This window comes from Macaca thibetana, chromosome 2 (assembly GCF_024542745.1).
Source record: "Macaca thibetana thibetana isolate TM-01 chromosome 2, ASM2454274v1, whole genome shotgun sequence".
Lineage (NCBI taxonomy): Eukaryota > Metazoa > Chordata > Mammalia > Primates > Cercopithecidae > Macaca > Macaca thibetana.
This window is the reverse complement of record NC_065579.1, coordinates 106,276,906-106,302,592: the sequence shown is the minus strand read 5'-3', so window position 1 is coordinate 106,302,592 and position 25,687 is coordinate 106,276,906. Positions and strand designations below refer to the sequence as shown.

At 54.1% G+C, this 25,687-nt stretch overlaps 3 protein-coding genes across 6 annotated transcripts in view; 1 reads left to right on the top strand and 2 right to left on the bottom strand.

Annotated features, from left to right (window-relative positions):
* RRP9 (ribosomal RNA processing 9, U3 small nucleolar RNA binding protein) overlaps positions 1–19,543 on the top strand; it is a 157,030-nt gene extending 137,487 nt beyond the window's left edge. Inside the window, exons 2-16 of one of the 2 annotated variants that reach the window (XM_050780875.1) lie at positions 10,334–10,453; positions 10,739–10,821; positions 14,814–14,920; positions 15,269–15,336; positions 15,416–15,457; positions 15,737–15,863; positions 16,497–16,621; positions 16,703–16,795; positions 17,289–17,389; positions 17,496–17,630; positions 17,713–17,775; positions 18,195–18,340; positions 18,420–18,499; positions 19,191–19,264; positions 19,373–19,543. In XM_050780875.1, the coding sequence (XP_050636832.1) occupies positions 10,367–10,453; positions 10,739–10,821; positions 14,814–14,920; positions 15,269–15,336; positions 15,416–15,457; positions 15,737–15,863; positions 16,497–16,621; positions 16,703–16,795; positions 17,289–17,389; positions 17,496–17,630; positions 17,713–17,775; positions 18,195–18,340; positions 18,420–18,499; positions 19,191–19,264; positions 19,373–19,466 (1,425 nt within the window). In that variant the 5' untranslated portion in view covers positions 10,334–10,366 and the 3' untranslated portion in view covers positions 19,467–19,543. Of the gene's footprint in view, positions 1–10,278; positions 10,454–10,738; positions 10,822–14,813; positions 14,921–15,268; positions 15,337–15,415; positions 15,458–15,736; positions 15,864–16,496; positions 16,622–16,702; positions 16,796–17,288; positions 17,390–17,495; positions 17,631–17,712; positions 17,776–18,194; positions 18,341–18,419; positions 18,500–19,190; positions 19,265–19,372 lie in introns of those variants that run through there. The other variant, XM_050780874.1, reaches the window with a different exon arrangement.
* The window catches only part of LOC126948694 (aminoacylase-1), a 107,517-nt gene that overhangs the window by 50,384 nt on the left and 31,446 nt on the right, over positions 1–25,687 (bottom strand). The gene's annotated exons all lie outside the window — the stretch shown is intronic.
* On the bottom strand, positions 3,347–9,932 carry PARP3 (poly(ADP-ribose) polymerase family member 3). Of its 3 annotated transcripts, none has more exons than XM_050780853.1 (11): positions 9,157–9,932; positions 8,665–8,854; positions 7,991–8,116; positions 7,632–7,820; positions 7,300–7,432; positions 6,986–7,212; positions 6,568–6,717; positions 6,273–6,359; positions 5,862–6,039; positions 4,321–4,476; positions 3,347–3,906 (listed from the first exon to the last, which is right to left on the bottom strand). In XM_050780853.1, exons 2-11 carry the CDS (start codon positions 8,845–8,847, stop codon positions 3,737–3,739), a joined length of 1,599 nt encoding a protein of 532 aa, XP_050636810.1. In that variant the 5' UTR covers positions 8,848–8,854; positions 9,157–9,932; the 3' UTR covers positions 3,347–3,736. The 3 variants fall into 3 exon arrangements, with proteins under 3 accessions (XP_050636810.1, XP_050636812.1, XP_050636811.1); XM_050780855.1 differs by having other exon boundaries at positions 8,665–8,849; positions 9,526–9,543; XM_050780854.1 differs by having other exon boundaries at positions 8,665–8,849; positions 9,157–9,302.

Sequence of the window (25,687 nt, the reverse complement as noted above, 5' to 3'; positions counted from 1 at the left end):
TGAGCCTACCTGTATTTCAAATGAATAACATAACTACACTGAAGAGAAAGAACCAATCCAAATAACAACTGAACCTGTATTCAAACTGTTACTTTGACCGTGGACCCTCAGTCCAAAGACAAAAAAAAATACTGAGTAAGATCAGATACATCTTGAGCTCTATTTAGAACATTTGTTTTTTTACAGGGTATTGGTATGGCAATTCTGAAACTCCTTTTTGTGTAGGATTGAGCAAATAAGTAGATACATTGATGTTGATGGAAACCCAGGTTCTTACTGTTTGAGAATCAAGGAAATAGGGAATTGGGGAAGAATGGAAGGACTCTGTGGTGTTTGACTGGAACTGCAGAAATAGATATAGAGAGATGTGTTTGTTATTTATTCACACATACATATTCCCTCTCCCCTTTCTTTTTTTCCTTTTTTATTTTTATTTTTTATTTATTTATTTTTTGAGACGGAGTCTCGCTCTGCCACCGGGGCTGGAGTGCAGTGGCCGGATCTCAGCTCACTGCAAGCTCCGCCTCCCGGGTTTACGCCATTCTCCTGCCTCAGCCTCCTGAGTAGCTGGGACTACAGGCGCCCGCCACCTCGCCCGGGTAGCTTTTTTTTGTATTTTTTAGTAGAGACGGGGTTTCACTGTGTTAGCCAGGATGGTCTCAATCTCCTGACCTCGTGATCCGCCTGTCTCGGCCTCCCAAAGTGCTGGGATTACAGGCTTGAGCCACCGCGCCCGGCCTCTTTTTTTATTTTTTAAGAGACAGGGTCTCAGTCTGTCATCCAGGCTGGAATGTAGTGTTGCAATCATAACTCACTGCAGCCTTGAACTCTTGGGCTCAAGAGATCCTCCCACTTTGGCCTCCCAAAGTGCTGGGATTACAGGTGAGAGCCCCTGCGCCCAGCCACATATACACATTCCTTAGCTCTCTTTGCTGAAAGGACTTAAAAGCAATGACACCTCAGTACCAAGGAGCACATCTATTGCCCAGATCTTGGATTCTAAACATTTCCTGCTCCAGGAAACCAGGGCTCCTTGGAGAAATGGTTGATTCCAGGTTTGTACGAGATGAACCTGGAACATCTTGTGATGCCAGAGAGAAAGGATGTGCTCAAAAAATGATTGGGACACAGAAGGGACCTTGTGCTGGCCCAATCTGGGACAATTTGAGGATCAAAATAACTAATGAATAGTAATGGATTATAACTCACTGAATAAAATCAAAATCCATGAGTCTACACTGATAATAAAGGCAGAAAGGATAATGTAAACTAATACATATAAAAGGAATGATGGAGTTAGATAACTACCATTTGCAATCATCTTAGCAAAAATTGATTCAGGTAGTTGATTTCAGTTATCATCAATGGATATTAAAGCTAGTGGGTGAAAGGTGATGAGGAAAGGGACATTTACACCCAACAGTATTTCCCCACAGATTATTGAGTAATTACAAAAGGGAGAAATGGCAGCTTCACAGTGGAGAAACATAGTGGACATCACCTTAATGGATGATTAAAATTATTTAACATCACCAAGAATGAGCCATGCCCCTATAGATGGAATTCCCTAAGGGCTTATCATCTATGTCACGTTCCTGCCCATGCAATACCTAAATCTAATCACAACAAAGCATTACAGAAACCTAAACTGAGAGACATTCTATAAAACAACTGGCCTGTATTCTTTGAGTGTCAAGAATGTCAAAGTTATAAAAGAAAAAAAAGGCCGGGCGCGGTGGCTCACGCCTGTAATACCAGCACTTTGGGAGGCCGAGGCGGGCGGATCACAAGGTCAGGAGATCGAGACCATGGTGAAACCCCGTCTCTACTAAAAATAGAAAAAATTAGCCAGGCGCAGTGGCGGGCGCCTGTAGTCCCAGCTACTCGGGAGGCTGAGGCCGGAGAATGGCGTGAATCCAGGAGGCGGAGCTTGCAGTGAGCCGAGATTGTGCCACTGTACTCCAGCCTGGGCGACAGAGCGAGACTCCGTCTCAAAAAAAAAAAAAAAGACTGAGGAGTGTTTTCAGATTAAAGGAGACTAAAGAGACACAACAACTAAATGCAATGTGCAACCCTAGCCTGGATGTTGGCCTGCTCCAGCAATGGCACCCCTTGTCTGTGGATAGGATGACCTGCCTGGTGATCACTGGCATTCCTGCCTGAACTGCCTCCTTTCATGATTGCAGAGCTGTGCCCCTCTCACATGTGCTCAACTTGTTTGTAACATTTAGATTAAGACACAAAGGAGGCTGCATGCAGTGGCTCACGCCTGTAATCCCAGCACTTTGGGAGGCAGATGCAGGAGGATCACCTGAGCCCTGGAGTTTGAGACCAAACTGGGCAACATGGCAAAACTCGATCTCTACAAAAAACACAAAAATTAGCCAAGTGTGGTGTCATGTACTTGTAGTCCCAGCTACTCTGGAGGCTGAGGTGGGAGGATCACCTGAGCCTGAGGAGGCTGAGGCTGCAGTGAGCAGTGGTTGCACCACTGCACTCCAGCCTGGGTGACAGAGTAAGACCCAGGCTCAAAAAAAAAAAAAAAAAAAGACACAAAGGGATGTTTGGTGCCAAGACATGAGGAATGCTTGATTCACCTGGCAATGTCTGGGATAAAGGACAGAATCACCACGTGGGTCCCCAGATGACAAATAGTTCTGAGTTGACAGTGGGGGTCCCCCTTGAAGCCTCAATTGGAGGAAGCAGGTTGTTGCAGTTATGGACCAGGAGGGGCAAGGAGTATGTGCATGATCCACATCAACCGATGTGAGCACTTGCTCCCTGGAGTGTGGCTGGAGGCCCAAGCCCAGCACAGTTGTGGCACAGATAGGCAGAGGTTGGGGCAAGAGAATACCATGTTTAGTAAAGCTGCTTGCGTATGCCTGCAGTTTAGCCTACGTTGGTGACCACATGGCTCCGACATGCAGTCCAGGCCAGGATGGATGGCCTGGGTGGATGTGGGATCCAAGCCACTCTCAGCTGTGCCCCTTGGGGAGGCTGCTGCATCTGTGTCCCTGTAATACGCCCCTACCACACCCATCACTTCAGGAGGCAAGACTCTGGGGCCACAGCCACATCAAGGCTAACAGGGATTGGAGGGAAGGGATTGACGTCTGGGACACAGGGGAGCCTGGTAAGAAGGGGTGATATGGATCCAGAAACCCCACTACTGGGTATACAACAAAGGGAGATGAAATCAGAATGTTCAAGAGATGTCTGCTTTCCCAGTTCACTGCAGCACTATTCACAATAGCCAAGATATGGAAGCACCCTGGTGTCTACTGATAGATGAACGGATAGAGGTAATGTGGTGCATATACATAACAGAGTACCATTCAGCCTTAAAAAAGGAGGAAATCTTGTCATTTGTGAAAACATGGGTGAATATGGTACACATTATGCTAAGTGAAATAAGCCAGGCACAGAAAGACAAACACTGCATGATCTCACTTACACGTGGCACCTATAAAAGCTACCCTTATACAAGTAAAGAGTCAAATGCTGGTTACCATGGGCTGGGAGGAGAGGGACTGGGCAGATGTGGGTCAAAGAACACAAAATTTCAGTTAGACAGGAGGCATAAGTTCAGGGATCTTGTACAGCATGGTGACTATAGTTAACAACAACGTATTGTATTCTTGAAAAAAAGGAGTGATATAGGGGTACCAGAGATGTGCACAGGACGATTGAAGATCACGGTCCAGCCTTGCAGGACCCCGGGGGACAGGGTGGGCACTCAGAGGCGGACCTCCAGCAGGTAGCGCAGGCGACACTGGCTCTCCTGGTAGATGAGGTACTCGCTCTGGGAGAATGTGGAGCTGCTGAACTCTGGGCAGGGCACAGGCTGGCCCTGGGGCACCACCACTCGCTGGCCATCCAGCTCCAGCTCTGTGTCCTGGGTCGGATCTGCAGGGCATAGCAAGGGCCAGGATGGCCCAGGGGTCACTGGTCCCTGGCCTTATCAGTAAGTCCTGCCCCCTACACTCTCCACGTCTGTCACAGGGCACGCCTGCCCATTTCCACCTTGCCCACCTCCAAACCACTGCAGGGGCTGGGGCTTCTGCCTGTGGTGTCTGCCCCGACTTCTCTCTGGGAAACTCGTACTCATCCTTCAATGTTCAGTCAAGACTCCTCTCTTTGAAGCCCTCCGGGATGCCCAGGAATGATTTGTTGAACCAGTGGATATTTGTCAAATGACAAACTGAGTGACTGCAGGGAAGCTTCTTTTTGTCCCTCTTCCCAGCCCCCTCCCTGAAAATGTCCCAGCCCCTAGCTCGGCCCCACCTCTCTCCTTGGGCTGTCCAGCTTCTGAGGACTCACCAGGCTCGGTGTGGCCTCGGGCAATGACACTGTCAAAGCCGGGAGGTGGGTTCTTCAAGCTGGGGTTGTCCGTGGTGATATGGTGCTCTCTGCCCAGGGCCACCTCACCCAGGAACATGTAGCCGATATGGTGGGCCCCACAGTTCATGCCAGTAACTGGAGGACACAGGGAGGCACCAGTGGGCAGCTCGGCCTTCCTCCTGCTGACCCACGGGGCTGCTCTCTGCTGCGATGTTATCCCTTCTGGCTTTGCTGCTCCAGCAAGAAAAGGCTCACTCTGCTCCAGCCGTCACTTCCTCCTTGTCCTGGCCCACTCCCTCCCACCTTACTGTGCTCCCTATGGCCAGGCCTCTGCACCCTCTGCTGTCCTCACCAAGGTCAGCAATGGCCTCCCAGTGACCAAACCCGGGGCAAGGGCTTTTCTCCCTGGCCTGCTCTGCTGACTTTGCTCCTGACGTCATCAGTCCCTACCTGGGACTTCCTCGCCCTGGCTCTCCTGAGCCCTCCACCCTGCCACTCTTTCCTAAGCTCCTCTGCCCTCCTGGTGGACCCCTTGCTCTTGGTGACCTCAGGCATCCTAGAACTTCAGCCCCATCTGTTCTGGGATGAATCCCTTGTCCTTGCTCTCTTGGCCAGCTGGCTTCCAATGATGAGGTCAACCTGGGCTGAGGAGCTGGTCTGGGGAGGTCATTTTGGTGAGGACACTCCTGGCCGGAAACTCAGAAGTCACTGGAGACAGCATTGACCCTTTCCCACACGCTCCCCATCCCACCTCCTACATGTACCTCTCACGGGCCCCCTCCCCTGCACCTCCCAGCCCTTGGGCCAGGCACACATCACATCCAGCCTGGATGAGAGCATGGCCTCCCTTCAGCCTCTGGCTGCTGCCCCTGTCTCCACAGCTGTAGCCACTGGGATCCTGCTACAGACAAGTCCAGCTGGGCTCACCATCACTCTCTGGATAAAGCCTCATCGATCGTTCTGTGCCCCTAACCCACCCTGCCCCCACTAGGCATTGCTCTGAGCTCCAGTATCAGGAAGTGTTTGGAAGCCCCGACCTGCCACATCCTCATATCCTCCCAGCCTCTCTGCCCATCCCCTTGCCTTGACATCTCTTTTTTATGTTTATTTTTTTCAGATGGAGTCTGGCTCTGTCACACAGGCTAGAATGTGATCATAGCTCATGGCAGCCTTAACCTCGTGGACTCAAGCGCTCCTCCTGCCTCAGCCTCCTGAGTAGATGGAACTACAGGTGTGTGCCACCACACCTGGCTCAAAGGCTCCCCCTTTACCCCCTCCCAGGTCTGGTTGGTGCACCCATCCTATCTGTATCACCTCCCCCAGGAAGCCATCCCTGACCATCAGACACTTCCTCTAAGAACCCCGCCGCCAAAGCCCAGGACAACCCACTGAGCACTGTAGTCATTAACCATTAAAGGATTCCTCTCTTGGATTCACCATGAGCTTCCAGTGGGCAAGGACTGGGTCCAATCCACCTTAGCGCCAGCCCTCCCAGGGCTTGGCCCAGAGGGGCACCTCACCATAGCCAGCTGACTTGCTGTTCTCTGAGGCAAAGTAGATTCCCTTGCCAACACGCCCACCAGAATGTGGCATGATGCGGAGCCCACTAGTGAGGATGGCGGCCACCACGGCCGTGTTGGTGCCATGCCACAGCAGCTTCCGATTACCCAGTTTGGAGTGGGCCTGGAATCTGTCTTCCTGAGTGGAGAGGAAGTGAGAAATGGGAGTTCTGCCACCCAAGCACTCAGGCGCCTTGCCCTGCTGCTCAGAGGTGTGACCAAGGCCTAGCGCCCCTCTGCTTACTCACACGCACTCATGGCCGGCAAAAACTGACCAGAGTTGCTAAACGATTTGCTAAGGGGCAGATAAGCCAAGGACATCTTCCTAAGGCACAGTGGTGATGGGGGAGGGGGTGGAGGAACCTCCCTCACCTCCCCATCTCGGTTTACTTTCCAGACATGTTGAAGAGTAGGGCACCTGTAGTTACTGCCAGTCTGATCCAGGTAGGTCTGTATCACCTGTGGGGAGAGCAGAAGCTGGTTGCCAGGGTGGGAGGCTCAGGAGCTAATCCCCCTCTTTTCTTTCCCCAGTCCCAAGCCCTCCTCAGGCCCTGGAGACACAAGAAGAGAAGGCTGAGGGTGAGTATTCCTCTGGGCACCTCGAGGGCAGGTGGGCAGAGGGACAGTGCCCACTGATAGCCTGGCCCCTCTATGGGGCCTAACTCACCTTGTACTCAGGTGCTCCAGAGTCTAGCAGCTGCAGCTGGCACTTGAGAAGTTGGTAGTCTCGGTCCAGGGGGTGTGGCACCTCCTCCACCATCTTCTCCTGCTCAGGGGCTGCCTGCAGGGCCTGGGCCAGCTCGATGTCTGCCAGCACCTAGGATGATGGGCCCTGGCAGCTTGTCTTCCCACTTGACCTCTGGACTGCCCTATTCTCTCTCACACAACTGGTACTGCAGCCACCCAAACTGTGTATCCACCTCTCCCTTCCCACTCTATCTGTCTGCCTGGCCTTCCCCACCCGTCTGTCAGCCTGCCCAGGCAACCCATCCCTGTGGGCCTTCTCGGCTACCTGTACCTCATCTCGCTCGCCTAGGCTGTCTGTTCCTGCCCCACTGCCTGCCCGCACCCCTGCCAGCCCTCACCAGCAGCATGTCCTTCTTGGCCTGCAGAAGCTCAGGGGAGTTGATGGGCGGGGGCCGGCTGCGGCCGAAGTTGTGCGGGATGACAGTGTAAAAGTGGGAGGACAGCTCCTCCAGGCTTTGGCCACCATCCGTGGGGCCTTTCAGGGCCTCCTCCAGAGCCTCCAAGGCCTCGAAGCCCCGTGCAATCTGTTGCTTGCTCAGCTTTCCCAGGGGCATCTTCTTCACATCTGGAGGGACAGGGGAGTGGGGAGACTCAGCCCCACAGCCCTGCCACCCTGAAGCCCCTGCCACTCTGCCTGCCTCTCACCCCTCACCCAGGTCCATGAGGGCCATGGTGTTCTTGAACATCTCCTTGCTGAAGATGTTAGTGACGAGCTTCTGCGTGGCTGGGTCTAGGGAGCAGGGCTGCACCCGCTTAGCCACAGTCCTCACTGGGCCTCCATCCACCTGAAGATAGAGGGCACATGTGGGCAGGAGCAGCTGGGCAGGGCGTGACACCAGACAGAGACCGGCCAGCCTGAGGCCAGAGGGGAGTTCTGTGGCTGAGGCTGCGCAGCTGGACAGCGGCAGAGCCCAACCAACAGGGACTCTCCAACCAGTCCCCTCCCTCAGCCCAGGGCCCGCCCACCTTCCCTGGCCATCTCACCTTCACCACAGCTTCCTGGGCCTCATCCTCTCCCTGTACTTCGATAAGCGTGTACTTGCCCGGATGAGCCACAAAGCGGTCCCGCTCCGCCCACTTGTTCTTGGTCTTTTCCCGAAATTTCTTCTCAAAGTCCTTCTTTGCATCTTCTAGCCTTGTGAAGTGGTTGATCTTCGACTGGCCTACCTCTCCCTGAAACCGACAGCCTTCAGGGGTATGTCCACCATCAACATTTGCTGGCCTGTGTGTTGGGCCAGGCCCTGTGCTGAGTGCCCCCGGACAGCTGGGGGTGTCCCCCCATTCAGTAGCTGTGGCCTTTTGGGGACCCTGGGGAGTATGTGCAGAGCAGGCGGGGCACTCACCACACGGCCCCAGCGGTTCCAGCAGGTGAAATGCTGGCCATCTTGGAGCAGCTGCATGATGTAGAACTTGTTGTTGTTGTTCCCGATGTTGGTCTGGTTCAGGGTGCAGTCGTAGTCCTCATGCACCTGGGCCAGAGGGGAGGTGGGGGGCAGGCTGGCTGGGGTCAGATGGGGTGCCTGGCTGCACACCGAGAGGGCTCTGATGGGGACAGGAGTCCAACAGCAGTGGGAGTCAGAGGGACCCTGTCTTGGAAGCTTGGGCGGTCACTGCTCTTCCGTAGGGGATGCGGTGTGAGAGGACATGGCTAAACCCTGACATGGGGGTGTGGGGAGTTCCGGGGTCACACAACTGGGCCCTGGATGGGGGAATCTGAGAGGGACATGGCTCTGCCCTGAGGGGACATGGGTGAGCACCCAGGAGACTGATGTAGTCAGAGCCTTTCCCTAAGTGTGGTTGGGGGAGGCCTGCATGGGGTCTGAAGGGCAGACGTGACCTGCCTGGACCCGATGGGACACAGCCCTGATGTCTGGGGTCAGGAGAACATGGCCTTGCTCTGGCGCTTACCTGGGGGCCTTGGGCTCCAAAACCAGAACTGAGCCCTGAGGGAGTGGCCTGGGTGTGTTTGTGCTTATCGGCGGGCAGGCTCTGGGCCTGACTGGGGACTGCAGCTCACCTGGGTCTCAGGGTTGCTGCTGAGTGGACATGTTGGATCCACACGGATTATGTGTTTCTCTGCAGGCATGGCCTTGAGGGCCTCAGCGGTGGAGCGGAAGGGGTCCTCCTCCCTTCCCCGCTGCCGGCCCTTCTTCTTCTCAGGGCCCTCAGTCTGTACCGAGCACTTTCGCTTTGGAGCCATGGCTGTCCTGGGGCACAGAGAGGCCCTTAGGCCTCCATGGTCTCCTCATCCCTAACCACCCACTCTCACTCCCCACCCCCGCCCTGGGCCAGCACAGCATCAACTTGCCCCACCCCAGGCTGGCCCTTCGGTGGCCTTCCACTGCGTCCTCTGTCCACCCTGACGGCATTCCCAGTCCCAGACCACACCCGGCTCTTTGTCACTCAGAAACGCCCCTTTCCCCAGTCCCAAGTGCAAGATTAGGACTCTGTCCAATCTGCCCACTCGGGTCAACAGGGTCTGCCTGGCTCCCTACCGTCTCCAGCTCACCTGTGTGTCCCGAGGGGTAGGGGAAGTGAAAGGAGGATCTCTGTCTTCCACTTCAGGGCTCCTCCCACTGTGTCAGCTAGTTCAGCCCTGGCATGGTTGCCGGGCTGAGTCACTGAGCTATGGGGGAGGGTGGGCAGAGGCTCCTGGGGGCAGGATTCTTGGGGCCAGATTTATCCTCCGGAGCTTAGAATCCAGTGCTGGGAAGGCCAGGCTGGTCCTTCCCAATGGACTCAAGAGTTCTGAGGAGCCAGAACTCCAGATCAGTGGTCTTGAACTGCCAGAGGGCAAAGGCCACTCCCACCAGGCCTTGCCCTGCCCTGCCCTGCCCTGCCCTGCGGAGGGCTGTGGGCAGGACCGTAGGACACTCACCTAAGAAAAGCAGGGACATAGGAGAGGTCTTGGCTGCCACCTCACCTGGTTGTGTGCGCCTCCCTGGGCAGTCCCAGGTCTAGCAACTCTCCATGAGCCTTAGGAGTGAATTAGGGAGGGAATTCCCCAACAATCGCCAGAGGCCGGGGATGAGCTTGTGTGGGGAATTAGACATCGGCTATTTGGCCACCAGTGTGGTGAAGCAGAGGCTGGGGCAGGCCGAGTCAGGCGACCAGTCCCATGGACGGGTGGACACTCGATCTGGCATATCCAAGGCCAGGGCAGTCGCATCCGTAGCGCTGCTCCTGTGGCCGGGGCCTGCAGAGCACGCATCTGCCAGTCGCCCGGTGATCTTGGGCCCGGGTACGCAGCCTCCCTCTCTCCGGGGCTGCTTGGATCCCCGCTGGGTCTAGTGCCGGGCTGCCCAAGGAGAGGAGGAGTCACGCTCTAGAACGCGAAAGGACTCCGCGTCTCTGGCGCCCCCCAGCGGCCAAGGCGCGCAAACACAGAGAAGGCTCTTCCTCCGACTTCGAAGTCGGCCAGCAGCAGAGCGCAAGCGCCAGCTTCAGGCCGGAAGCGCCCGGGAGATACGGGCCTCCTACTCGAGCCTGGTGCGGGAGCCTAGGAACTTCAGGAGGCGGGGCCACAAGCGTGCATCCTATGGGTGCTTGGGGGCGAGTCAGAGCCTGCCTAAGGACCCAATGGAGCAGTAGGAGGCGGGGCCCGGCGGGCGGTGGAAGCCTATCGGGACGCGGGGTCTTGCCATGCGGCTGGGGAGCTGGGAGGGTTCAGCTGCCACGTGAGTTCCCCGGCGGCTGCTGCTACACTCTTGGTAGGCAGCATGTCGGCAACAGCGGGAGCTCGTAAGCGGGGAAAGCCGGCCTCTGGGGCCGGGGCTGGCGCGGGGGCCGGCAAGCGGCGGCGAAAGGTGAGCATGGCGCTTCTGAGGCCTGTGGTCAGCCCTGCTACTGGGACAACCGTCATCCCATCCAGGGGACCTAGGTCCAGGCCCTTCCCCAGCCCTTCGCCCGGGATCCCTGCTGGACTCAGCTTCGTCCCTCTCTCCGCGGGCCAAATCCTAGAAAGCCGTGCGCTTAACTCGGGAGCCACGGCCTTTCCCAGTCCTGGGGTTCTGAGGGACCCGAGCGGGGGCCCTTGGTCGTGCCAGGGTGGTCGGGACCCCTGACCAAAGAAAGGACCGTATAATTCCCAGGCCGACTCTGCGGGGGACAGAGGCAAATCCAAGGGTGGCGGCAAAATGAATGAGGAGATCTCCAGTGACTCTGAGAGCGAGAGGTGAGCTGTTCTTTTGCACGTAGTGGGAGGGAAAACTGAGGCCCATGGTGTGTGGAAGACTCAGTGAGTCCTAGCAGAGCTGAGCCTAGAACCCAAGACTCTGGCCCTTGGCTCTGAGATCATGGCTCTTTCCTTTAGTTTCTGGTCCTGCAGTCTCGTTTCTGCGAGGTCTCTGGGTGGGAAGGACCCTAGGCCCCAGTCCGAGGCCATTGAGACCTACTTAGTCTTTGGCAGGGACTGGACTGATTGTGAAATCGCAGGAAAACAGAACAAAGCTGTCAAGTATTTCTTGCATCCCTCTTCACTTGCCAGTTTTCCTGCAATTTCACAATTACTGGACTCCCCGTCTCTTAACGCGCCAGGCACTGTCTTTACTGTTGGAAATGCAGAGATAGGCAGGCAGGTGAAGAGAGTGTGTTGTAATGAGGTGTGTATTTTATAGTTGTGTGTTCTGGGAACAGAGGAGGGACTTTTAAATAGTGTCTTGAGAGATGAGGAGGAGTCTTTCACGGAGAGGTAGGGAAGGCCTTCAGGGAACAGCAAAGGTAGGCAGGCAGGTGAAGACAGGGTTGTGGTGAGATGTGTAGCTTATAGCTGTGTGTTCTGGGAACAGAGGAGGGACATTTAAATATGGTCTTGAGAGATGAAGAGGAGTCTGTCATGGAGAGGTAGAGAAGGCATTCAGGGATCAGAGGAAAGTCTGAGGTGTAAGTGTGCCAGAATGGGCACTAGGAAAGATGGAAGGGGGCTGGGCCTGGTAACTCACGCCTGTAATCGAAGCACTTTGGGAGGCCAAGGTGGGAGAATTGCTTGAGGTCAGGAGTTTGAGACCAGCCTGGGCAACATAGCGAGATCTTGTCTGTACAAAGATAAAAAAAGTTAGCTGGGTATGGTGGTCTGCACCTGTAGTCCCAACTACTTGGGAGGCTAAGGTTGGGGGATCCTTTCCCAGGAAGTTGAAGCTGCAGTGAACTATGATCATGCGATGCTCTCCGGTCTGGGTGACAGAGCAAGACCCTGTCTCTAAAAAATACACACACACACACAAACAGGAGGGCTGGTCATAGGTGCATGCAAATTGTAGAGGGCTTTGAATGCCTCCCTCATTTCTGCAAGGGATGGGTATGGTTGCTTGCAGGATTTCAAAGAAGGGTCAGGCAAGGGGTCAGGCAAGTGGTCAGGCCTGACCCTGTGGGTGGGAGGCTCTTGGACCAGAGAATCCTAGTGCCTTCCCTGTGAGCTGACTTTAGAACCTCACTTCTAAGATTGAGTACGTGTTGCCTTAATTTGCTCACAGAAAGACTTAATGTACTTTTCTTGTTTTTGTTTTTGAGGCAGTCTCACTCTGTTGCCCAGCCTGGAGTGCAGTGTTGCGATCTTGGCTTACTGTAACCTCTGCTTCCCAGGTTCAAGTGATTCTCCTGCCTCAGCCACCTGAGTAGCTGAGATTATAGGCCTGCACCACCATGCCTGGCTAATTATGTATGTTTAGTAGAGATGGAGTTTCACCATGTTGGCCAGGCTGGTCTCAAATTCCTGACCTCAAGTGATCCACCCACCTTAGCCTCCTAGAGTGCTGGGATTATAGGCATGAGCCTCCACACCCATCCATTAATGTACTTTTCTTAATCTGAAGGTTATTGTGGGTGAGTGTGTGACAAACTAGCATGGGCTAAGTGCTTTTAAATATTTTTAGAATGTTGTGTTGTGAAGTGTGTTAGATACAGAAGAGTGAATGAGATATATTTGTACTACAGAGAGTAGTGGTAAATTGGTGAATCTCTGTACACTTACCACTTAGGTTAAGAACTAGAACATGGCCGGGCGCGGTGGCTCAAGCCTGTAATCCCAGCACTTTGGGAGGCCGAGACGGGCAGATCACAAGGTCAGGAGATCGAGACCATCCTGGCTAACATGGTGAAACCCCGTCTCTACTAAAAATACAAAAAACTAGCCGGGCGAGGTGGCCGGCGCCTGTAGTCCCAGCTACTCGGGAGGCTGAGGCAGGAGAATGGCGTAAACCCGGGAGGCGGAGCTTGCAGTGAGCTGAGATCCGGCCACTGCACTCCAGCCTGGGCGACAGAGCGAGACTCCGTCTCAAAAAAAAAAAAAAAAAAAAAAAAAGGCCGGGCGCGGTGGCTCAAGCCTGTAATCCCAGCACTTTGGGAGGCCGAGGCGGGTGGATCACGAGGTCAGGAGATCGAGACTATCCTGGCTAACATGGTGAAACCCCGTCTCTACTAAAAAAAAATACAAAAAACTAGCCAGGCGTGGTGGCGGGCGCCTGTAGTCTCAGCTACTTGGGAGGCTGAGGCGGGAGAATGGCGTGAACCCGGGAGGCGGAGCTTGCAGTGAGCCGAGATCACGCCACTGCACTCCAGCCTGGGAGACACAGCGAGACTCCGTCTCAAAAAAAAAAAAAAAAAGAACTAGAACATTTGCAGAAACTTAGAAACCCCAACTGTCATTCCTAACTTGAGTTAATCATTTTTTTGGTTTCTTTGCTCTTCTTTTAAAAAATTAGTATTTTCCATTTAGGTATAATTTACATATAGTACCATTTACTTTTTAAAGTTATAGTTCAGTGAGTTTTGACAAACACACAACAGTCCTGTGACCACCGCTACCCTGAAGATAAAGGGTTTTATCACCCTCCAAAACTCCTCCTGCTCCTTTGTAGTCAGCCCCTCTCCCTCCCCCCCAGTCTCTGCTAACCACTGCCCCTGGAGTCATGCATTTTCTAGCATGTCCTGTAAATGGAATCATAGTGTGTCTTCCTTTGCATTTCTTTAGCATTCTGCCTCATGCGTATGAATCCTTCAACAATAGATTGATTGGTTTGGCGAGATTGAGTAGAACTCTGAAGTTAACACAGGTCTCTTGGCTGTGTAAGGGAAGGGCAGCACTAGCCCTGTTGGCTGAAGGCTTGCCAGGCACAGGGCACTGAATTATTTCTGGGGCATGGTCCAGCTTTGGCTTTGCTGAGAGTTTTCGAGGTCCTTTCTGGGGAAGTCAGGGGCAGGGTTACGAGTGAGTCCTGGGAAACCCAGTTAGGGGAGTGGACAGAGACTAGATGTCTGCAGGCACATGATCAGAGGGAGTGGGCTGCCCTGGATTCTGTGCGTCTGAGTGCCCATGACCTACCCCCAGCTCCCAGGAGCGGGTCACAGCAGGACCTGTCTTTGAGTGAAGTGAGTACTCTCAGCTGGTCCTGAGGGCTGGGTCATGGAAGGGAAAGCAGTAACTTCACTAGTAACGGTCAATCCCCAAACAGTCAAGGTTCACTTGAAACCTTGTTCCCAGGGTAAAGGATGGTGCTGTGGTGATGACAGTCCCGGTGTGTCTGCCTGGTGATCCATGGATCTGATCCAGACTGCCCCCGTCATGTCTGGGGATGGTGTCATCTTTTCTGCTCTCTGTGTCACATCTCTGGTTTCTGGTATCCCTTCCCTTCTCTTTCCCAGTTTACCCTCTTGTTTGGGGAGCACATCCTCTATCCTTCTTAAGAAAGAGGGAGAAAGTTATGTGGCACTTTGCACACCTGGCAGTGTCGTCGTTGATTGATTGACTGGGCATGGCATTTTAGGGGTCAGTGTATTCCTCCAGAGGTTTGTGTGTGAGGCTCCTTTGTCTTCTTGTTCTCAATATTGCTGTTGAGATGCCCGAGCATGTTGATTCCTGACTCTTTGTATGTGACCTGGTTTCTTTTGGAAGCCTGGTTTCTCTTGGAAGCCTCCTCTTTCCCCCAGAGTTGAGAGGCTTTAGTGATCTCTTTGGGATTTGGGTCTGTTTCCACCCCTACGTGGGGCACTGAGTGGGGCCTTTTAGTTTGGGGAGTCACATCCTTCAGTTTTCTGCTGTGTAGTCACCGGCCATGTGGGTTGGCAGGGAATGGGAAAGGTTGGATGGCAGGGCGGGCATTCAGAAGGCACGATCCTAGTGGCCAGAGGAACAAGGTGAGCCCCTCAGGCCCAGCCCCTTCCTACCCAAAGCCTAGCTCCAAGGAAGCCTGAAGAGGAGGAGGAAGAGCTGGAGGAAACTGCACAGGAAAAGAAGCTGCGCTTGGCCAAGCTCTACCTAGAGCAGCTCCGTCAGCAAGGTGAGCCAGTGGGCAGGCTAGCCATGGGCAGGGCTTGTGCCTGCGCTGTTCTGCTTCCCTCTGCTGCAACCCCAGCCACTTGATGGGTGACTGACATGAGTTTCCAGTGGGTGCCCGGGCTGTTGGTGCTGGCTGCTCTGTGGGGGTGGCCAGGAGCTCTCATGGGCCTCCTGGGGAGCCTGCAGGGGGCTGATCCGATAAGTAAAGGCAGGAGGAAACCCTCCAGCCTGCCCTCCCCTCTGCTGAGGCAGCTGGAGCTTCCTGCATTACCCAGCCCTGCGGCAGTGGGATGGAAGGGGAAAGAGGCGTCTCAGCCTCAGTTTACTTGGTCTGGTCTGTCCTGCGCAGAGGAGGAGAAGGCTGAGGCCCGTGCATTTGAGGAGGATCAGGTGGCAGGGCGCCTGAAGGAGGATGTGGTAAGTGGAGGGAGAGGTGGGGAGGGCGGGGGTGGAGCTGATCTGCTCCCAGGGTCTCATCCATCTCTTCTCTGTGCAGCTCGAGCAGAGGGGCCGGCTGCAGAAGTCGGTGGCAAAGGAGGTGAGTGGGCATGGTACTTTGGTATAAGGTTAGAGGGAGTTGGGGGCTGCACCTGGGCTGGTGGGCAGGTGGCTCAGTGTGGGCTCAGTGTGTGGGAGTCTTTGCTCTGGAACATGATGGACACTTGGGCCTATCCGGTCAGGTAAGGATCTGGTCCTTGTAGCCTTGGGTCTTGTTTTCCTTCTGGCCTGGGTAGGAAAGGCCAACACTGCGTGGTGGGGTTGGTGGGGTGGTGCCTTTATGCCACTAGCCGCAGTGACCCAGCACCTGTCTGCCCAGATCCAGGCCCCAGCCTCAGCTGACATTCGTGTTTTACGGGGGCACCAGCTCTCTATCACATGTTTGGTCATCACCCCCGATGACTCAGCCATCTTCTCTGCTGCCAAAGACTGCACCATCATTAAGTGTGAGTGAGTGCCTGGGAGGGGCTGCAGCCCTCAGGGCAAATCCGGGAGGGCTGGTCAGGGCAGTGGGAGTGGTCACGGCAGGCTGAGCCCTGAAGTGGAGACGTCTCTGGAGGCAGGTTTGCTGCCCTAGAGGTGCTCTCTGGGTGACAGTGGAAGCTGCTGCCCAGCAGTGGGGCTTATGAGCTCCCTGTCCCTAGTGACCTTCTGGCAAAGTCAGGAAGATGATTTAATGGGAATTAATGCTGCAGGTGGGTGGTTGGACTAGAAGACATTTGAGGCTGTGCAGTCCTTGGATTGAGTGCCTGGTCCTCCTGCGTTCCCATCTGTTGCTGGCTGAGCAGTTCCTTCTCCACCCACTGTAGTAACAGGAGAGCTCACACCATCAATCCCAAAGCCCTTGTGCATCTCTTCTCTTCTTTGGGCTTCATGGCTGCTGTTTGGCACTAATGTCCCTCTTCATAGATGAGGAAACTGAGGCAGCTTGTCCTGAGGCTCATGGTGGCTGAGCCAGGTCTTCTGGCGGAGTCCGGGACCTTTGCCATGGCTCTTGTTTCCATGCTGCCCCTTGAGGGAGGTTACCAGCCAGCCCTATTCCCCCATCCCAGTAGCTTCTCCCCCACCCCCAATGGCAGGGAGCATGGAGAGTGGACGGAAGCTTCATGTGATTCCTCGAGCCAAGAAGGGTGCCGAGGGAAAACCCCCTGGCCACAGCAGCCATGTCCTCTGCATGGCCATCTCCTCCGACGGCAAGTACCTTGTAAGGCCAGGTTGGCCCTGGGGGCAGGTGGGAGGTCCGGTGCACGGTGGGTGCCTGTGGTCATTGTCTTCATTCCTGCAGGCCTCGGGTGACCGCAGCAAGCTCATTCTCATTTGGGAGGCCCAGAGCTGCCAGCATCTGTACACCTTCACAGGACACCGTGATGCAGTGTCGGTGAGGAGCTGGATCTACCCCAGTGGATCTTTAGCGGGCACATGCTAGTGTTTTAGGTTCAGTGCTGGCTTCTGGGGTCCCCGTCCTCAGGGAACCTGCATCCTGGGGTAGCGAGTGGGTAGTGAGTGGTGCTGTAAAATACATAAGTGGTCTAGAGGGATGGAGAGGAGCTGGGGGAGACCAGGCTGAGCTTGCTCGGGAATCAGGGAGGGCCTTGAGAAGCTGTCTCTGGGTGGGATGTGGTGGCTTTTGCCTATAATCCTAGGACTTTGGGAGGCCGAGATGGAGGATCATTTGAGCCCAGGAGATGGAGGCTGCAGTGAGCTATGATCGCACCCCTGCACTCCAACCTGAGCAATACAGCCGGGCTGCACAAAAGTGCCTCACAGGACGTGCTGCATGGCTTGGTTTTTGGGAAGTCCTCCCTGGGCCTGAACTGTCTCTTGCCTGCTGTAGTCCAGGTCCCCTTTGTCCTCTCCCCATGCACCCTTAGGGGCTGGCATTCCGCAGGGGCACCCACCAGCTCTACAGCACATCCCACGATCGCTCCGTGAAGGTGTGGAATGTGGCGGAGAACTCCTATGTGGAGACACTGTGAGTGTGTATGGGAGAGGGTGTGTGGATGGCGTGGGAGAGGGTGTGTGAGTGTGCGTGCGTGAGTTCACGCAATACCCCTATCCTGCTCTGTCTGGCCCTCCAGCTTTGGACACCAGGACGCAGTGGCTGCTCTGGATGCCTTGAGCCGGGAGTGCTGTGTGACGGCTGGGGGCCGGGATGGGACTGTACGTGTGTGGAAGATCCCTGAGGAGTCCCAGCTTGTCTTCTATGGCCACCAGTAAGGTGGCCTGCTGTGCCAGTGGGGGCTACATGGGCTGGGGGTGGGCTTGGGCCACGCCCCTCACAGCCCCTTTCTCCAGGGGCTCCATCGACTGCATCCACTTAATCAATGAGGAGCACATGGTGTCTGGCGCGGATGATGGGTAAGAGCTCCTTTGGATGTCTCTGGCCACGGCTTCGGCTCCCGAGCGCTGGCTGCCCATGGGGCCCTGAGCGTGCCTCAGGGTACCCCCAGTGGGGGAGCTGTTGTAACCTCTTTTCATAGTTGAGGATGCTGAGGCAGAGAGCTCAGATGACCTTGTCTGGGCTGTGTGCTGTTGATCCCTTCCTGTCATGTGGCCTTTTTTCTTTCTTTTTAGAATTAAAAAAAATTTTCTGTGGGTGCTTAGTAGGTGTATGTATTTATGGGGTACTTGAGATGTTTTGATACAGCATGCAGTACGTAATAATCACGTCATGGGAAATGGGGTACCCATCCCCTCAAGCATTAATCCTTTGTGTTACACGTGTGGTATTTTCTGCCTCTGGCCCCCTCACTGCTGTATTCCCTCCCTGTCTACAGCTCTGTGGCCTTGTGGGGCCTCTCCAAGAAGCGACCACTTGCCCTGCAGCGTGAAGCTCACGGGCTGCGGGGAGAACCAGGCCTGGAGCAACCCTTCTGGATATCGTCGGTGGCAGCCCTCCTCAACACAGATCTCGTGGCTACAGGTGGGTGCCCTGAGAGGCAGGGAGGAGCGGTCGCCGGGTGGGCCGGTGCGGGGGTTGCTCACTGTTCTTGTCTCCCCAGGCTCCCACAGCTCCTGCGTGCGGCTTTGGCAGTGTGGGGAAGGCTTCCGGCAGCTTGACCTTCTCTGCGACATTCCCCTGGTGAGTAAGTGGGCTTGAATGCTCAGCCTGTCTCTGCCACACTGCTGAGGCCCCTGGAATTAGCTCTTTAAGGTCTGTCTTCCTGCCAGAAGGGAACCTTCTCAGGGCAGGGCCAGCTCATAGCACTGGGCCTGGCAGGAACCCTCCTCACTTTCCCCGCTCTGCTCCCCTTCCTATCCTAGGCCCTGTCCAGGGTGCTGGGGTACAAGTCAGGAGCAGCATGGGCAGAGGCATGGAGACCTGGCCCTGTGATGGATTCTGCACCGCTGGTGCCAGATTGGGTGCCAGGCTAGAGCGTGTGGACCCTACTGTCCACACTCGGGTGACCTGGGGGAGGGTGGCAGGATCTGTCAGTGATGTGTGCTGAGAATGCAGGGTCTAGGTCAATGGGGACAGTCATGGGGTCTCCAGGGCCCCACCACCAGGAGCCAGCCTCAGGCCATACTTGGTGTACACTGCCTCCTTCATCCTCACAAACTCACTGCTAGCCCCGTGCTCTGCTTACCGCCATCTCGCAGATGTGGAGGCTGAGGCCCCAACAGGTGAAGGGCTGGCCTGTGTCACCAGGTGGCAGGAGGCAGAGCAGGGATTTAACCCAGGCCTGGTAAGGCCCGGCCCTTAACTGTGATGCTGAGGACGGTGGTGGAGGGGCATTCTAATGTCTGTCTGTGTTGTCTCTCTCTCTGCTCAGGTGGGTTTTATCAACAGCCTCAAGTTCTCCAGCTCTGGGGACTTCCTGGTGGCTGGGGTGGGGCAAGAGCACAGGTATGTGTGGCCCTCGAGGGTTCAGGTAAGGTGGTGCAGGCTGGACAGCTGGGTGGAAATGGGGTGGAGACTGGGCCGAGTCTCAACTGCTTCTTGCGCTGTCTGCAGGCTTGGCCGATGGTGGAGAATCAAAGAGGCTCGGAATTCTGTCTGCATCATCCCACTCCGCAGGGTCCCCGTACCCCCAGCTGCTGGTTCCTGACACTCTTACCCTCCTTATTTAAGTCCTTCCCAGGCCATGCCCCACCCTCTTTGTATTAAAAGCCTCCTCTTTTGGGCCTTGTCTCTTGTAGCTTCTTGGGGGAGTGGGGGTGGGAGTGCATCAGGGACTGGGTGGGAGGCGGCCTGGGGAGGGACAGGACTCCAGCAGTCTCCTAGCTCTGCCCCTCTGCTAGCCTGAGGGCTGTTATCCTTTTCCAAAGAACTTGGGATGGAGACCTCAACTGGCTTCTGGCTCCTGGTGCCTGTGTGTCCTGCACGACCTCATCAGGCTAGCTGCCCACCACTGCTCTGGGGTGGTTGGGGTCAGAAGCTACTCACCCCTCAGCTCAGAAGCCATGGCTTGTAAGGGCTGGCGCAGGGGTCAGGACTGGGCTTTAGACAGTGGACCTGCATGTCAAACTGGCTTGGCTTCCTCTCCCAGGTCAGGTCAGGAAGCTGGAGGGGGCAGACTGCCTCTGAGGTGTGGGGATCGGGAGTGGGAGTGTGAGTGGGACCCTGCACCGTGGGCTTACTGTTTGGAGACAGGGGTCCAAGTTGGGAAGAGCTCCGTCTTTGGTCTGAATGTCAGAACCAGGCTACAGTGCTTATCACAGTCAGGACCTACCTGCCAGGCAAGCGAGTCAAAGGAATGTTCACTCTCTCTGATTTCACCGAGTGGGTAGCTCCCTCCTGCTGTGGGGTGAAGCCAGTGAGGAGGAGGCAGAGGTGGACTGGAGGTGTAGAGGCACAGTGAGGTTCCTTCCTGTCAGGAAAAAGGAGAAGGGGGTATTAAGGGAAAGCCCTGTGCCCATGGGGCCCTGAACCTGTGAAGGAGTGGTGCAGTCCCCTGAGAGATGAAGCCACAGGGCTTCCCTTGACCCTATGCTCACGAGGCCTCCCCCTCAGACTGACCTGTGCCTGCAGTTAACCTGGGGCCAGAGGGATCAGGTTCAGGCTGAGCCTCTGAAAAATCTTTTTTTTTTTTTTTTGAGACAGAGTTTTGGTCTTGTTGCCCAGGCTGGAGTGCAGTGGCATGATCTCGGCTCACTGCAACCTCTGCCTCCCAGGTTCAAGCAATTCTCCCGCCTCAGCCTCCCAAGTAGCTGGGATTATAGGTGCGTGCCACCACATCTGACTAATATTTGTATTTTTAGTAGAGATGGGGTTTTGCCATGTTGGCCAGGCTGGTCTTGAACTCCTGACCTCAGGTGATCCACCTGCTTCGGCCTCCCAAAGTGTTGGGATTACAGACATGAGCCACTGTGCCCAGCCTGAAAAATCCTATTACAGATGAGATGTTGATAGAATTCATTCACTCCTGTGTCCCGTCTCAAATTGAGCTCAGCAATGTCATAAACACCTGAAGAACACTGTGAACAACACAGAGAAGCTGCTGAACGAGAGAACCCTTTCCTAAGTACATTCTCTTCAAATGAGAATAAGGACTCCAGATTCAAAGTGAAGATAACTTCTCCCATGGTTTCTATTCTCAGCCTTGCTCCGTCAGGGCTTTGTTGCTATTGGATTCTTGAGCAGGAGCTGCTATCAGCAAATATGGTGCCTTCAGCCTCTCCCACAACCCTTCCCCTCACCTCTGCTTTGGCCAAAATCTGGCTGTTCCGGGAGGGTTGCGTTCCACCTAGCTCTCAGGCTGAGATTGAGTAGGTGTTCTCCCTGGCTCCTGCATCTGTTAGCTATTGCTGGGTGCAAACCATCCTAAAACTGGTTTAGAATCATTAGTGTGCATGGATCTGTAGGCCAAAGGGTTTTTTTTTTGTTTTGTTTTGTTTTGTTTTTTGAGACAGAGTCTTGCTCTTGTTTCCCAGGCTGGAGTGCAATGGTGCAATCTCAGCTCACTGCAACCTCTGCCTCCCAGGTTCAAGTGATTCTCCTGCCTCAGCCTCCCGAGTAGCTGGGATTAGAGGCATGCGCCACCATGCGCGGCTAATTTTGTATTTTTAGTAGAGATGGGGTTTCTCCATGTTGGTCAGGCTGGTCTCGAACTCGCGACCTCAGGTGATCTGCCCACCTTAGCCTCCCAAAGTGTTGGAATTACAGGCATGAGCCACTGCGCCGAGCCCAGCTGGGAGTTTCTTCTGGTCCCAGCTGAGCTTACCCATGGCTTTGCAGTCAGTTGTGTGTTTGAAGCTCTGCTGGCCTTGACTTATCTATGTTTGGAGGTTGACTGGCAATGGACACACTGGGAAAACTTCACTTCCATATGTGATTTCTCATTCTCCAGCAGGCTAGCCCAGGCCAGGAGAGAAGCATGCAAGTCATCTAGAGGTCTAGGCTTGGATATGGCACTTCTATTGCATTCAGTTGGCCAAAGTGAATGGCAGGCCATCCCAGATTCAAGGGAAGGAAACTTCATCTCCTGATGGGAGTGACTGCCATGTCATTTTGTGAAGGGCACAGAAATGGGACATTTCGGCAGGGAATCCACATAGTCTACTGTCCAGTGCAGAACATCACTCCGTCTTTCTCCTGCCAGAGCTAGGCTCTTCTTACTCCTGATTTGGCAGAGGATGTGCTAGAGGGCAACCTCAGACTCTGATTAATGGTGCAGGAAGAGTCAGGGATGAACGGCCAGACCCTAGCCCACTGGCCAAGATTTTTTTTTTTTTTTTTTTTTGGAGACAGGGCCTTGCTCTGTCATCCAGGCTGGAGTACGGTGGCGAGATCTTGGCTCACTGCAACCTCTGCCTCCCTGGTTCAAGTGATTCTCATGCCTCAGCCTCCCGAGTAGCTGGGTTTATAGGCATGAGCCACTAGACCTGGCTAATTTTTGTATTTTTAGTAGAGACGAGGTTTCACCATGTTGGTCAGGCTGGTCTCAAACTCCTGGCCTCAAGTGATCTGCCCACCTTGGCCTCCCAACGTTCTGGGATTACAGGCATGAGCCACGGCAGCTGGCCACCCCCTGGCCACTATTAGGAGGTTGGCATGACAGATGAGCAGCCAGTATCCACTCTTCCCTCCTGCCTGAGAATGGGCCTAGGAGTATGGTCTGAACCTCTGAACCACCCAAATCACTGTCATTCTGGGGGAATCTACCATCAATTCTAACTTCAAAAGGGAAACTAGAAATCAGGGAGGTGAAGGCAATAGGGCTGACAGCCCACCTTCTTTCCACAAACAAGAAGGGTTGAGGCCACTTTATGGAGATGGTGACAGTAATATGTCTTCGATACCTGTTGTGTGGTCTGCCAGGTACTCATTCCCATTTCCTTCTGAAAGTGTAACTCCAATTTCTCTTGGAAAACTATCCCTTGCACCTTATAACATATCCCTCCATCCATCCATCCATCCATCCATCCGTCCAACAAAACTTTGTTGTGTTCCAGTGAAGCCCCAGCTCCTGTTCTAGGCTATGGGGATACAGAAATGAACAAGAAAAAGTTCCTACATTCAAGGAGCCTACCTCTGAAGGTATAAAGCATGTAAATAAGCAGATACAATGCAAATCCAGATGATTAGTGTTATGAAGAGGTCAAGCAGAGTGAGAGGACAGAGACTGGGTAAGGTTTCTGGAGAAGTGACATCCAGTGAGACCTGAATGATGGGAAGATCTGGGGGAAGAGCACCCCCAGTCTTGGAATCATCTGTGCAAAGGCCTAATACAAGAGAATCTTCCTCAAGGAGCCACTTTCCAGGGCCTCCTGACTAGAGAAGTGTGTGGACAGAAACCCCAGGCAGAGGTAAGACAGAGGGGTAGCTGGTGCAGGATGGGGTTGGCTGCCAGCTAAATGCCCTGCCTCTCTCAACCCGTCTTAGTCTACCATGTCTCTGCCTCATTTGTCTTCCCCACCCCTACCTTTCCAGTGCTGGCTCTTCTGGCTGCTGTCCAGTTCCCAGTGCTGAATTCCACCTTCCCCAATGCGGAGCTTCCTCAATCCCAGCCCAGTCACTTCCTGCTCACCCCCACCTCTTTCTGGGGACACTGGGTACAGGGAAGCACAGTGACAGGACCTGTCCCTAGGCATGGAGAAAAGGGTATTGGGACTTTAGGGCGTTGGGTCTCCTTACAGAAGCATCTGGTCCTCTTTTACTTTATAATATTCATTCATTCAATGAGCATTTATTTAGTACTTGCTCTGTGCTGGCACTTTTTAGCATCTGGGGACACAAACGAGGGAAATGCTCAGATTCTGCCAGCAAGGAGCCAGATGAAGGAAGAGACCAGCTAGCAAGGTGACTGCATAAGATCAGGGGAGGACCACAGGTGGATATAGATCAGGTGGAGATCTTTAAAGGGGGCCATGGGGCTTCCCAAGGTGCAGGATCCACCAAGTAAACTCCTGGGTCCTCCTGGGAGGCTGCTGTGCCAGGGGCTGCATGTGAGGGTCACTTATCTGGGGATGGGGCTGGGGCTGCTGCAGAAGAAATGCCTGAGGCAGGGGCTGAGGGTTGCCTTAGAACAGCCCATTCCCAGGAGACCTGCGTTCCCTCCTCTGCAGGCCGTGGGCCTGGGAGCACAAGCAGAGGGCTGGTCCCACTGGGACCCTCACTGAGTCCTGCTTTCTTCTCCCTTTTCCAGCCCTCCCTCAAGGGGCCTACTGAGAACCTCTGGGGGAAACTCTGGTAGAGGAGGTGGAGAATTGTGGGGGTGGGATGGGAGAATGGTACCCCAGGATGCTGGTACTTCTGTGCTCAGTGACCTTGTCTTGCTCCCTGTGCTTCATCCCTTACCCCGGCTCCAGGAGGCTCACTCCGCCATGCTTGCCCCAGCTCCCTCACCCAGCACATCCTCCAACCTCCCCTTGGATGGCATCTCCCTCTGCTCCTCAGCCCCTGGGATGCCTCCTCCCTGCCCACTGGCTAGAGGCTGAGCTGGTCTTGGTGGTACTCAAGGCCCCAGCACCCACCTGGCCTCTAGGGTCACCTCATCCACCAATCCCCCAGCCCCTGGGTCTCTTCCCCATCTGGGCCTCCCTCCATTCTGGGCTCCAGCTCTCTAGTCACCCTAGGCTCCAAATGTGGGATCTTTCCTATGCCCTTGGAGTGTAAGGACCTTCATCTCTTTGCTTCTCATATAGACCCAAATAAGAGGATCATGCTGGGTGGGATAACTCATGCCTGTAATCCCAGCACTTTGGGAGGCTGAGGTGGGCAGATCACCTGAGGCTGGGAGTTTGAGACCTGCCTGACCAACATGGAGAAACCCCATCTCTACTAAAAATAGAAAATTAGCTGGGCATGGTGGCACATGCCTGTAATTCCAGCTACTCGGGAGGCTCAGGCAAGAGAATCTCTTGAACCTGGGACAGGGAGGTTGCGGTGAGCTGAGATTGTGCCATTGCACTACAACCTGGGCAACAAGAGCAAAACTCTGTCTCAAAAAAAAAAAAAAAAAAAAAAAAAAAAAAAAAAGAGGATCATGATTGTTTTGAGTTGTTTTAAAAACTTACACACAATAAACTTTCATGTGACATATGGGGTTCTAAATTTTTAAAAATTGTGCATTGAAATTGACTTTTTTTAGGGAATGTACAGTTCTGTGAAGTATACATTATAACACACAGATTCATGTAACCACCATCACAACCAAGATACAGAATAGTCTGTTACCCTAAAACAATCCACTTGGTACCCCTTTGTGGTCAGACCTCCCCCATCCCTAACCCCTGGCAGCCACTGAACTGTCTTTTTGAAAATGTCACATGAATGAAATCAAACAGTATGTAACATTTTGAGACTGTCTTTTTCAACTCAGCATAGTGTCTTTGAGATTCATTCACATTTTCACATCCTTTTTCCAGTTGAGTGGTATTCTGTTGTATGAATGGATTCCAGTTTGTTTATCCATTCATTTTGTGATAGAAATTTGGGTTGTTCAAATTTTTGATACTATGTATAGAGCTACTATGAAGCCAGGCGCGGTGGCTCACACCTGTAATCCCAGTACTTTGGGAGGCCGAGGCGGGTGGATCACCTGAAGTCAGGAGTTAGAGACCAGCCTAGCCAACATGGTGAAACTCCATCTCTACTAAAAATACAGAAAATTAGCCGGGTGTGGTGGCAGGCGCGTGTAATCCCAGCTACTCAGGAGGCTGAGGCAGGAGAATTGTGTGAACCCAGGAGGCAGAGGTTGCAGTGAACCGAGATGGCACCACTGCACTTCAGCCTGGATGACAGAGTAAGACTCTGTCTCAAAAATAAATAAATAAATAAATAAGTAAAAAAAAAAAAAAAAAAACTACTCTCAATATTCGTGGACAT

What these genes read in the sequence shown, in the direction of transcription:
- PARP3 (XM_050780853.1), bottom strand. Translation starts at nt 8,847, where the DNA reads ATGGCTCCAAAGCGAAAGTGCTCGGTACAGACTGAGGGCCCTGAGAAG. An exon ending in CTGGAGCACCTGAGTACAAG is followed by an intron (nt 6,360 to 6,567) that starts GTGAGTTAGGCC and finishes CTCTCCCCACAG; the next exon opens with GTGATACAGACCTACCTGGA. An exon ending in CCGAGGCCACACCGAGCCTG is followed by an intron (nt 3,907 to 4,320) that starts GTGAGTCCTCAG and finishes TATGCCCTGCAG; the next exon opens with ATCCGACCCAGGACACAGAG.